This window comes from Vipera berus, assembly GCF_964194415.1.
Source record: "Vipera berus genome assembly, chromosome: 2".
NCBI lineage: Eukaryota > Metazoa > Chordata > Lepidosauria > Squamata > Viperidae > Vipera > Vipera berus.
The window spans coordinates 269,032,095-269,045,932 of record NC_138203.1 but is presented as its reverse complement, the minus strand read 5'-3'; the positions used below and the strand labels follow the sequence as shown (position 1 = coordinate 269,045,932).

Below are 13,838 nucleotides of genomic sequence, written 5' to 3'. Positions count from 1 at the left end.
AGTTTTTCTAACTCGGCCTCGATTTTTTGTTTAAGTGCAAAGGGTGCCCTTCGGGCCTTAAGCCTGATGGGTTTTACTGCTGGATCCAGGTTAAAATTAATGGGGGGGCCTTGTATTGTCCTAGCGAGCCATCAAATATGTCTGCGAAATTATCGCAGACAGATTTGAGGGTTCGGCGTTGAACGGTGTTAATTCCCCCCACCCAAATACCTAGGGCCTTGAACCAGTTGAGGCCAACTAAACTGGTTCTCTGGCCCTCGGTGACCAGGAGTTCTAAAGGCCCCTTGAATCCCTTGTAGCTAACGTTGATGGTGACCTTCCCTTTTATTTTAATGGGCGATCTTTGGAAATCGGCTAATTGTATCCGTGTTTGTTTGAGGGGAACTCTCTGCCCACTTCTGGCTTCGATGTGTGTCAGGGTGCTACCTGAGATGATGGATACTGATGCCCCTGAGTCCACTTCCATTCTGCAGGGAATACCTTGCAGTAGGACTTCAATTTGTAATTTAGGGCTCAGTAAGTGGTTGACCCCCACCCCCTTCCCGTGGTTGGAGAATTGTGCCTGTGACTTGTGGGTCTCTTTGCCACTATGGTGGGGGGTTACCTTACCTGTGGCCCACGCGTCGATGTCGTGAAGTTGATTGTCGCGGAATCTGCTCCTGCAGATTGTTTGGATGTGTCCGGTTTTCCCGCAGTTCCGGCATTTTGCGTTGCGGAATCTGCAGGTTGATCGGGGGTGGCTGCCGCCGCAGCTACCGCACTTAGCCTCGGGGTCTCTTGGTCGGTTTGGGCTCTCCCTCATGGGTCTTTGTTGAAACGGTGGTTGTTGTCTTCTGGAACGGTCTGTGCCATCTGGGCGGTTGATCCTCGCCGGCATCTTTCCGACTCTCCATGTAACTTCGTCTATGTCCGATTCCCACGGGTAGTCCTCCTCCCCACCGTCCACATGGCTTTCCAAGTTAATTTCGGCCGCAGCGCCATTGCTATTGTGGGGGGGGGGGTCGCGTTTCCCTGTGGACTCGTATGTGAGTAGTTCGTCCAGGACTTCCTGCAAGTTCCCGGTGGGCTTCGCGATAATTCTATTTTGCAACTGTTCGTCTCGCAGCCCTAAGACCACTCTGTCTCAGATCCGCACTTCCAAATTGTCATATTTGCAGCGTAGAGCGGCTTCCCTCACGGCAGCTACGAATTGGGTAATAGATTCGCCCGGCTTCTGATTTCTTTTCTCGAAAATTCGCCTCCAGTAAAGTTCCGACCTCTTGGGGGTGAAGTGTACCTTTAGTTTAGCAAGGAGGTCTGCGTACGACACGCTAGCCACTGGTACTGGTTGACACAGCCCTACGGCGACCCGGTAAACTGGTGTGCCGCTGATTGTAAGGAGTGCTGCCGCCTTCTTTCGGTCGTCCGTTATGCCATTCACTAGCATGAACCCCTCGACCTGGCCGACGTATTCCTCCCAGTCTTCCGGGTAGTTAGGGTCAAATTCCTTCAGAGAGCCGACTTGTGCCATGTTCGTTTCTGTGCCGCGGTTGCTGGCTGCCGATTCGGCTGACGGCGATTTAAATTTCCCGCTCCGCGCGTTGCTTTCTTCCGCCTAGTTCTCTGCTGTTCCACCGCCGCATCCCACCTTCGTCGCCACTGTTAAGTTCGGACCGACGACATTATAGCGAGACAGATTGTAACAGTATTGTTTATTGATTACATGTGGAGCGAACCCCGGTGACCGGTCCTGGTAGCTATATATATGTCCAGCAGCCGCTGGACGCTAGCCAACCCCTGGACAGGGATCTCCCGCCTTGGAATCAACACCCAACCCAGTGTCACAGAATTCCCGCCGGTGGAAAAACCACTCCCCTGCTAATCTACATACACAACAATTGCTAAGCACATTGATTTGTGCTTTAAATTGTAAGCCACCCTGAGTCTTCGGAGAAGGGCAGGATATAAATGGGATTAAAAAAAAAAGACCAAATGGGAGATCCGCTCCAGGTTTTCCAGCCAGCCCGCCCAGTTCCTGAATCAAATGTGTCCTTAGAGCTAAGCCGCTGCTCTGGCTGCTGCCTTCCCCACCTGCCTTTCAAGTTGGGATATACTACAGCTGCTCTTGAACTTTAGAAGGAAAGATGCCCAGACCCCAGCCTGTAAAAAATCACAGACTGCAGCTTCTTCTCCAATTGGTCTCGCTTTCCCTGCGCAGACTAAATGGGAGATCCGCTCCAGGTTTTCCAGCCAGCCCTGTCCCTAAATTTTCAGCACCTGGCGTATAAGACGACCCCTGACCTTTGAGAAGATTTTCATGGGTTAAAAAGTCGTCTTATACGCCGGAAAATACGGTATGTTAATCACTGCAGTTGTTAAGTTAGCAACACAATTATTAAGTGAATCTGGCTTCCACATTGACTTTGCTTTTCAGAAGGTTGCAAAAGGGGATCACATGACCCCAGGACCTTGCAAGTGTCATAAATGTGAGTCAGTTGCCAAGCATCTGAATTTTGATTATGTGACCATGGTCATAAGTGAGAAAATGATCATAAGTCACTTTTTTCAGTGTCATTGTCACTAAAAAAAGTGTTGTAAGTTGAGGACTACCTGCAAAGAAATGTCTGCAAGCAAGCCACCAAGCTCAGAGAGTACCACAAATTCCATATTTCAACTAAGAGCTATGGTTATGCTGTTCTATTGGCACCAGCTCCTAACTGCTCCCCACAATTTGGAGCAAACCCCAATATCTGATGCCTGATGCTTTTTCCAATCTTGACAACTAATTTTGCCCTAACCATTGCACCTTGTGATAACTGTATTCCCCCTCCCAAATTTATTTTGGACCTTGTCTTTATAAACTTAGGAAAAGCTTCCTTTTCAGTGGAGATGAATCACATAACAACCCCAAGACTGGGACTAATGTAGAGTTTCAAGAAAAAAATAACATACCATAGAGAAATTTAGATGGACAGCAACCATCACTGCTGTGGCTCTTTCAGGATACTGAGGCATCATCCACGGCTGCCTACCCTGCCGTGTTTTGGCGCTTTGTCCCTATTTGTCAGCATAAGAGTTTAGTCTTAAACCGAGATTTTATTTTAACACGCTTTAAGAGATTTCGTCTTCAATTTTAATACTTTTTCCTGGCATATTTTGGTGCCCCCTCTGGCCATTCAAAGGAATCAGCCTGCAGATGTGCTCAAGGGGACAGAATGCAAGGATCATTTTAGGAGGTCACTCATGTCTGGAAAGAGGCCGGTGACATTTGGGGACCACCGTGGTCATGAAGGATGCTAGAAAGGGGCCACATGGGACAATTGCCCAGAGTGGGCTTTGACAACAGATGAAAATGTAGCCATTTTCTCTATGATTGGTATGAGAGTTCAGTTAGTCATAATAATAATAACTCTGCTGTGGGAACCCAAGGACAAACTGGGTCCAGAGCTGATAATGTTTTGGTGGGCTGGAGAGCTGGGGAGAAAGCCTGTGCTTCAAGCTAATTGGGAAATATGCTTTATGACTGTTTACTGGGGGTGGGAATTTTACTTTGAATCCAGGGGAGGGGAATTTAGTTTTTGGGTTCAACTATGTAGTGCTGATACTTTGCTTCCTGAATAAAAGATTCTTTAAGGAAAACAATGGCTCAACATTTTTTTGAAGGGTTTCATCTATTGGAATCAGGACACCCTGACACCCTGAGGATGACCCGTTATCTGTCTGGTACCTCAGTACTCTCAAAACAACCTTGCAGCACTGTACTGGCCACCGGTGGACTGGTCAGGATGGTTGGATCTAGGAGTGGGAAGAATAGCTTGGTGCTTTGCGTGGGATCATTAGATACCACCTGACCTTATTGCAACCACTGTTTCTCAGTAAAAGTTCTTTTCATTAACCATATGGTGTGAAGAGTTGTGCTTTCCTGAGAGGATTAGCTGAGGCAGGTCCTTACAGTCATATCTTCTTAAGTACATTAGATAAAGGAAAGGTGTTTTTATAATGCTCTCTCTTGATTGGTATCAGTAGATATATGGTTAGTGAAATTTTATGATTCTTTGTATATATGGTTTATGGTAAAAGAAAGTAATGATTCAAAAGAAAAGGACCTCTTATGCATCTCTAACATAGTTTATTATATCAATCATAATTGAGACTTCATGTGAAAGAAAGAGAACTTTCTTAGAACAGATAAAGATTTTATTTCCAACTATCCTATTTTATCTTAACAATACCTTGGGTAACAAATAACTTTCAAAATCAAGAACCCTCATTATTTTTCATCATTAGATTCTCCTTAGTGTTGATGTCAGGTCTCAAAATAATGATGTAACATTTGGGGACAAAAATACAGCCCAGTAAACCCAGGCTGGAAGCCAGGATAGAGAAGATTTGCACAGCCACCATGTATTTCCCTTTAGTGCTCAGATAGGTGGGGATAAAGGAGACCCAAACGCTGCAAAAAACCAGCATGCTGAAGGTGATCCACTTGGCTTCATTGAAAGTCCCTGGAAGCTTGCGGGCCAGAAAAGCCACCAAAAAGCAAATGGCAGCCAGAAAGCCCATGTAACCAAGGGCAGTGTAGAACATGGTCATTGAGCCTTCATTACATTGCAGGAGGATCTCTCTTGGTTTAGAATACAGGTCAGAATGTGGAAATGGGGGAGAGTTTCCCAGCCATATAAGGCAGATGCCCATCTGAACTGCAGAGCAGGACAAGACAATGGAGTTGGCCAGACTTTTCCCCAACCATTTCCTCATCCTGCTGCCTGGCTTTGTGGCCAAAAATGCCACCACCACCATGATAGTCTTGGCCAGCAAGGAAGAGACAGCAACTGAGAAAACCACACTGAAGGTGATTTGTCGAAGAAGACAAGTCACTTTCTTGGGCCGACCAATGAATAGAAGAGAGGTCAAGAAGGAAAGCAGCAGAGAGACCAGGAGAATGTAAGTGAGATCCCGATTGTTAGCTTTGACTATGGGGGTTTCTCGATATTTAATGAAGATTCCTAGAACTAAGGCAGTGTTTAGAGACAAAAAGAAGGCAATGATAGCCAGAATGAGACCTAACATTTCTTTGTAGGACAGGAAAGTCTCAACTTTGGGGACACACTGATCTCGCTTCTGGTTGGAATGCTGTTCATCTGGACACTTTTCACATTGGGCCACATCTGGAAAACATGAATTGATATTTCTCTCTCTTTTTCAAAAGAAAAATATTTTTATTACTGGAACAATGAAGTATAAAGAAAAACATGCTTTACATTGGATATTGACAATTGAATAACAAAAAATAATAATTTCTAAGCATGAACAAAGTAGAAAATGTTTATAGAAAAACATTGCCACCATCCTTTCTCTTTATTTGCCAACTGTTTTTCTAAAAACCATGTTATGTCCCCAAGTTCTAAATTCTTTGTGTGGTATCTATGGTAGCCATTCTTGCTACTGCTATCACAGATACTTTAGATATTGTGACTTTTCCCATTGCAGCAGATTGTCCAATCTTACCTCTCAATGTGACATCACTGAAAAAAATGTGTCTTTCCAGTTCTGGAAAATTATACCTCAAAAGAACATTTGTAGAATTATACCTCAAAAGAACATTTGGGATTTCAGGTAAATGTTTATGTTTAGGTTTTTTTTCTGAATATTGTGATGCATTTTGTTCTCTGAATTTTGAGTTTGTTTGAATCACTACCACAAATGATAAAATATTCCTTTTTGTTATGGGATTTCCTACATCTATTTTTCTATGATTTGTTTGTTTTATCAATTGTTGATATAATTGTATACTGTCTGTAAAACATTTTCCCTTATACTATAACCTGGAGTGAATTTTCTGGACTTTTCTTTTCCAAAGCTGTTTTTTTTGTACTGCAATTATTTATTTGATATTTTGTATCCATTCTATCCTACAGTTATTTATTTATTCCATCTCCATGTCCTATTTCAAAAAAACTATATATGCCTCCTAATAGTTGATCTTGGCTTTGTATACCTATTTCTGTCATCTCTCAAGATTTCTCCATCTTTGTCAATATTACTTTTTACTGTTTCAGCAATTTCCGAAAACATCCACTATGGTAAAATGCTACTTTTATTCAATATTGAACACTGCTGTGTCTTGATTCTTTTCCTGAGTGTGGATGCAGCACACTGGCATAGGAAATTAAATCTTGATTACTACATTTGTCCCTAGAATAAAAGGCTGATGCTCCTTTTTTGTCCTTGAGCCACCTACCTTCCTGTGTGGAGATTGTTCCTTCCATACATGGAGAGCAGTCATAGCAGCACAGAGGTTCTCCTTCTCTTGTGAGCTTGGTATATCCTGGGAGGCAATTTTTAGTACATCTAGAAAAAGGGGTCTTCTAAACAGAAAGAAAATTATGGAAATATATGCATTAGGGAACTCTTTCTATAAATGGAAGTGAGTGTCAAGATAGGTTCATGAACTCAGAAGATACTTTCAAGATTTTTTCCAAATATAATAAAATTATTTTTGTTTGGGTGATTTCAGCAGCATATCCCAGAATCCTTTCAATATTCAGTAAAGACTGATGACTCTCCTGTCCAAACATCTTTAGCTTTCTGTATGTTTGGGGTATTTTGCCGGTGTGGTAGGATGGAGGGTTTGTTGTCATTGTGTGTTGGGGGGAGAGAGCACGGGGGGAGGCTCAGTTAATCTCAATGTACACATGTTGTACTTTGACAATAAAGGTTTATTTATTTATTTATTTATTTATTTATTTATTTATTTATTTCCTATCCCATCAATTTTGTTTTGAATTAGATTTAGGTAGGAAAAATGCAAATAGATAGGTACAAAATAATTGGTACCTTGCTCACAAAAGTAACCATGAGAAAGATCTGGGTGTGCTAGTCCAGCAGCCCCCAACCTTTGCGGCTCAGTGGCCTGGCTGGAGGGGGCAGAGAGGGGAACTGGACTGCATGTGTGGCAGGCTGATACATGTGTGCGCATGCATGAAGCCCTTGCACAAGTGGAGGCCAGCAAACATGTGTGGAGCTCGACTTGTTTAAGCAGTGAGCTGTCATGTGCTCCAGCCACTTGCCTGACCCAATTCTGAATAGGCCATGGCCTAGTAGTGGGGCCATGGCCTTGGGGGGCAAATTGGAATACTAGAAATTGTGCATAGAAGACTAGAAAACATGACAAAGAGTCTGGAGGCTAAATTATACGATGAACAGTTAAGGGAACTAGATCTGCCTCACAAAGAGAAGGATAAGGAGGGACAATGACCCCCAATATTTGAGGGTCTATCACAAAGAAGAAGGAATTAGATTTATTCTCCAAAGCACCAGAGAAAAAGTAATGGGTGGAAGATTGTTAAAGAGAGGTCCAGCTTAGAAGTAAGGAGAAATTTCTGACAGTGAAAACAATTAATCAATGAACTAGCTTGCCTCATGTAGTTGTGGGTGCTCTATCACTGGAGGTTTCAAAAGATAGACTGGACAACTATTTGACTGGGATGGTATACAGATTCAATCAAGATCGCATGAGGTACTAATACCACTCCATAGAGCCTCAGTAACACCACACCTAGAATACCGTATCCAGTTTTGGTCTCCACACTATAAAAAAACAAGTTGAGACTCTAGAAAACGTGCAGAGAACAGCAACAAAGATGATTAGGGGGCTGGAGGCTAAAACATATGAAGAATGGCTACAGGGACTGGGCATGGTTAATCTAGTGAAGAGAAGGACCAAGGGAGACATGATAACAGTGTTCTAATATTTGAGGGGCTCTCACAGAGATGAGGGGATCAGCCTGTTTTCCAAAAGCACCTGAAACTCAGACAAGGAATAACAGATGATCAAGGAGAGATTCAATCTAGAGATAATGAGATATTTTCTGACAGTGAGAACAATCAACCAATGGAACAGATTGCCTTCAGATGTTGTGGGAGTTTCATCACTGGAAACCTTCAAGAAGATACTGGATTGCCATCTGTCAGAAATGGTGTAGGGTCTCCTGCTTGGGTGGGTGGGGGGTTTAGCTGACCTACAAGGTCCTTTCCAATTCTGTTATTCTGATTCTGATTCTAATTAAATGTCTGTAAGCAACAATGCTCACAGAGCATCAAGGACTGCCCTGAGTTAGATGCCCTGAAGTAAATCATTCAGGGTCTAAGGGTTTTGGGTGGTTCCTTAGCTTCCTTACAGGGAACAAACATCATTGGACTACCAACATGCTTTCCATCCTACCCTAGAACAATGCTGGCATTTCCATAGATAGAAATCCAGGAGAGATCCAGGAGAAAGAGTAGTGTCTTCTTCAACCCATCTTTTCATTAGCATAGAGCCTCCATCAGAGTAAGAAGATTGGTTAACCACAAAAGCAGATGGCTATGTACGAATGGATGAATTACAATACCCACAAACTGGCAGACTTGGTTACCCAGTTAAAGGATGTTGGCCATATGATGACACTCTCATCGATAGAGAACTTGATATCTGAAGAGACTTTTTCTTTTTCAATATCCCCTATTTTCACTCCAGCAGAAGACTTGTTAGGAAATACTGCCCAGTCCATAATATCAAAATCAGCAACAGGAATTCCAGCCTCATCCAAATAAACATCATCCACAGAAAAATTGTAAATCTTGAAGTTTCTTAGAAAAGGATGGAGCTGAAAAGACATAGAGAATCACCCTTGCCATGTATACATTCTCTTTTGAACCGTAAGTCAGAAGTGGGATATTCAACTCAATGCCTCTCTCTGCAAATGTGACAGGAAGATTATTCTCTTTCTCACTCCTTTCTTCCCTCCATCTCTAAATCAAATCCTTCTCCCATTCTTTCTCTCTCATACATAAACACATATACATAAAGCTTTTCTGTTCATTATTTTCATCTACTCTGTTTTACGAAATTTCTAATCTCAGATCAGAAACATGTTTTAACTGCAGCAACCTCACCCTATTTCTAGGGTTGTTTCCCCACCTCTTATGTTGATCTCCCACCCCTTTGGACTTCTGGAAGGGCATCAAACTCAGTTTTGTTTAATTTGCCTGGATCCTCAAAGGGTGCACTCACTACTGGAGGTGTTTACTGGGGTAAGAAGATATCCCTTTGCTGTCCATCTCCTTTGTTCTTCTTTTTTTAAAATAGTTTTGAAAATTTTAATTGTTTTTCTGTTTATCTTTTTACTGTTTGTAAGACACCAAGAGTGGCTCTATCAGTAAGGTGGGTGCATATACATTTAATAAATAAGTAATAAATAATATTGTATGGCCTTTTGGAGTTCTGCAATCTTTTTATCTTCTCTAGTATTTTATGTAACCAGCAGGTGGTGGTGGAAAGTGAAAAGACTGGGAGAAATGACAGGGCTCCAGATTCTAAGATTTAATATTCAGAGGAGAAAGAGAGATAAAAGGATCCTGGGAGCCAGCAAATGCAGAAGAAAATTTCCAGGTTATGTGACCAGGAAGTGGTAGTGAGAAGCAAGTCAACTGAGTGCTTGTTTTCTGAAAATGCTGAGAAGAAGAAAGACGTGGCAGGACAGGAAATACATCAGACCAATGTAGGAAATTTAAGACAGAATATTATAGTTACTTATTTATTTTGCAAATATATGAAAGCTTCCTGTCCGTCTTTAGACAATATGTATTCTTACAAGCATCTTGAACCAGCACACCTGGTTTAGTCAAGAAGATGAGCCTTGGTGGAGCAGTGGGCTAATGCCTCCTTAAGTAACACCAGCTGCCTGCAATTAATGCAGGTTCAAGTCCCACCAGGCTCAAGCCATCCTTCCGAGGTAGGTAAAATGAGGACCCAGATTGTTGGGGGCAAGAAGCTGACTTTGTAATAATGCCGCTGGGGGGGGGGGGCGAAAGCCCTAATAAGCAGGCATATACATAGAATGAAGGCTATTGCTAAGCACATTGATTTGTGCTTAGATTGTAAGCCGCCCTGAGTCTTCGGAGAAGGGTGGGATATAAATGGGATTTTAAAAAAAAGATTCAACAGCAGAATCTGTCTCTTTCTCTCTAAGCTTCCAGAGCTGGTCAGAAGAAGTATTAGAAACTAACACTTGTTATTGAATTCCCCCATCACATCCATTCCTGCTTATCTTTAACTTAACATTTAAGAATTGAAAAGAAACCATTAGAGGAATTTTGTAGTAGAAGTCTTACCTGCCACGGCTGTACAATCTGGATTGTCTTAAAATTCCCAACATGCAGCTTCCTCTTACTCGTTTGGGAGGAAAAGGCAGCACTGAGGATCCAGGCCACAACCTGGATTGTTGTGGAAATACTGGAGCCATCCTCAGACAAGATTCTTTCAACCAGATCCTGGGGTGGGATTTCCCAGGTCTCTTTTGCCAGGCATCTATTCCAAATTTTCTTAGACAACAAAGGACTTGAATAAGAACACTGAAATGCTGCCTCCCCAAACTGCGTAGTTGCAGAGTAATGTGAATTAAAATCATAATACTGTGTCCTTTTTTTTGTCTGAGTTGAGAAGGATAATAAAAGATGGTTATGCTGGAGATTAAGCAATCGATAAAAAAATCTCACGCTTATACCTGACAAAGCTGTGGCAATCCATACTTTTCCCCCAAACAGGATTTCACTATTGTCAATTTCTCGTATTACTACTGCTAGTATTAATGTGGCCTGAAAGTCCAGCTGACAAACAATACTTTTCACTTTAGTGTCAATAAAATATTCATATATGTTCTTTTTCCCCACTGCTTTAATAACTATGGGTAAGCTTTCTGAGAAGGCAACGCAGACACCTTTCCTTAAGGCTTCTGACACAAAGGTTCTTCTGAATTTTTCTCCGCTTTCATTGTCTGGAGCAACGATGCCGATCCACGTCCATCGGAAATGCAGGAGCAACTTGACAATTGCCAAGTGAGGAGGTTCTTGTTTTGGACTCACCCGGTAGAAAAAAGGGAAATGGTGTTTCTGCTCTGGAATGTGGCTGATGACCCCATAGTTGATCTAAGATGAAACGAAAAGATGGTTGATTGCTTTGCTTTTAAGGGAAAAAAAATAGTGCTTACATATCAGAGCTGTTCCTCCATGGAAGAGAACTTCCTTTCATCTCTTCTTGGGTTTCTACCATGAAATGTCATCTCAATGTCTGGTATCACTTACCTGTAAATTCCAGTCACCACATCTTTCTGCCAGAATTACGGAAGGTGAAATGTGACCATTTTTTTTCACATCATGAGCAGTACAAGAGCAAAGAACAAAACACTAATATACAGCTCAGTTATATATGTCTCAATAATGCCCTGGGAATGATGGGATGACATGTGAACTCAGCAGAGAGAAAAAAGTTGGGTGGTTTAAAAAATGTATTTAAGAATAAATAGGGAAACATGTAATATTTTTCTTTTTTTTTTCTTCCAATACAGTCCTTGACATTTTCTTTTGATTTGTTTCAATTAAGATTGATAAGATGTTTGCCTCTCCCTGGTCGTCTGACTGCAATGACTGACAGACAGGGAGAAGAGGCAGATGAAGAATTGGCCAAGAGACTGAAAATTTAATGTGCTGGATGGTTGAGATTATTTCAGTTGAACTATGGATAAGGATTTGTTCAGCTGCAAAAATGACATCAGAATGAAGAAATAGTTATATGAATGCCTGATACCATTTCAGGGGTTCTTTAAACGCCATTGCCTCACTAATTTTATTTCTTATCTCATATTTTTAGACTATTAGGAGACTTTGCAAAGTATTCATTTATACCTGTGGGATTTTGTAGATGCCCAGCATGGTGGAAATTTGACTAAAGAGATGAGAATCAGTCCCTTCGAGTAAAGGCAACAGATTATTTTGTTTTCCACAACTATAGTTTGGGACATTCTCCTGCCCTGCAGAAAGCAAGTCCATCATGACATCGCAAGTTATTCTTACATTGAAAAAGTTCTCATAGATGCTGTAGCCCAGGGTGATGTTTGGTAACAGCTTTGGATTCTGGTTGATCTCATGAATGGCAAAGAAGAAGGGCAGGACATGCCAGAAGCTCATACTGGATATACTGAAAGTGAAGAAATTTCATTTTGATTTTTGATTTTTCATGTTAAATTCATAAAAAAACAGATCACATTTCTGAAGCTGTTCCTATAAAAAACATTTATAACAAATCATTTGTACTGCTGTCTCATGAGTCTATTGTGTGGAAACTTCAGAAATCTACAATCTGAAATCAATGTTGAATGCATTATCCCCTTATGTATATAATAATCTGGTTGTCTTCTAGAAGGAGAAAATAGGACAGGATCACATCAGCAGCTCACTGTCCATATGTAATGCAGGCAATATTGTCAGAAGTTCATTGTTCAATGAAAATCATGTCAGATACATGTATCATTCATTTACAGTGATGGACTTCCCTTGGATCTTACGGTAATATTAGAAGAACAGCTTCACTGACACTTCATTGACACAAGAGGGACCTTGTCTTCCATGTTTTTCTTCAGGGTCAAAGTGATCCCAATCAGAAATTCTCTACCTGATCCCAACTTTTATTTTCCCTAATTGACTTAGAGGAGCATTCCTACAGCAAAAACTATGTCATTGTAATCATGGATCAAATGTCTGAGCAATTAGATGATTTTATTTAAAATTCACATTAGAAAACCACATTCCTATGAAAATACAGTCTTCTTTCTTTTTCTTAAGAGTTTCTTCTAGGATTTCTTCAATTTCTAACTGTTAAGAATATCTCTATGATTTTTTCTTGGTAACTACGAGTCTGTTCTGATGACTTTTACATCTTTAATTTAGTTTTATTTCTTTCAGATTGTTCTCCCACAGTAGCTACGGGAATAGGGCGGTATAATTTAAATAATAAAATAAATAAATAAAATAATGTTTGTCAATTTTGTCTCTCAGCTTGCACAATTAAAAAAACAAAAATTTGTTAGCCATGACAAAGCCTCCCCCTGCACTGTTCTATTGTTAGATGTTAAAGCCTCACATTCCTCTGCCATAAAATAATTTATTTTATTGTTATATTGTTATACATACTTTTCAGACAGTATATTGCTTAAAACAATCTATTTCCATAATTTTCAAAAATAGCTAATAACATATATGTCAATATTAAAAATTATAGCATAAAAAGATTTTTGTACTCATATTAGCCACAACCAATATTAATCATAATACCTTGCAATGGACCTATAATTAGGTACTATTAATATTAATGTTTTAAATACTTTTTCTCATTGTATATAGGAATTAATTGTTTCATATGGGAGGATTGTAAGTTTTAATTTTATTGTTAAATTATGCTGGTTCAGTAATAGAATGAAATACCTAAAATAAGGTATTATTTTCACCTCATCAAATCAGCAACAATTTCAATATCAAGACACATATTAATAGCAACCACGTGTCAGAAATGGGTGTTTTTTTTTGAAACAGCTGAAATGGCCCCTACTACATTCATTTCCCTTTTAAATCAGATGGAAGGTGGTTTCACAGCCTTTAAATCAAACACACCCAGGGCCACCTGTTGTTACTCCTGCCATGGTCCTTGGCTGCTGCTTCTTTTTTTTTAAGGATTTCATTAATTTAAATAAAAGGTAAGCAGGAAGATGGTGTTGCCGCCACACAAAGCAAAATACTAGCCTCAGTTCTTTTTGAGACATCAAGTTGCCCACAAGCCGTTTTATGAAAGAAAGCTGAAAGCCAACAGGTGAGGGTTGTGGCTTCTTGTCCAGGAAGCAAAAGATGAGAGATGAAAGGGAGAGAGAGATAGTGATACTGGAGAGAGAGAGAGAGAGAGAGAGAGAGAGAGAGAGAGAGAGAGAGAGAGAGAGAGAGAGAGAGAGAGAGAGAGAGAGAGAGAGAGAGAGAGAGGGATGGATGGATGG

General features: G+C 40.8%; 1 protein-coding gene across 1 annotated transcript; it reads right to left on the bottom strand.

Annotated features, from left to right (window-relative positions):
- Nucleotides 1-4,236: 4,236 nt before the first annotated feature.
- Nucleotides 4,237-11,985, bottom strand: LOC308662964 (vomeronasal type-2 receptor 26-like; the record flags this gene model as incomplete). Its single annotated transcript, XM_081319109.1, has 5 exons — nt 4,237-5,147; nt 6,221-6,347; nt 8,397-8,627; nt 10,885-10,947; nt 11,872-11,985. 5 exons carry the CDS (start codon nt 11,983-11,985, stop codon nt 4,237-4,239), a joined length of 1,446 nt encoding a protein of 481 aa, XP_081175235.1.
- Between the last annotated feature and the right edge of the window lie 1,853 nt (nt 11,986-13,838).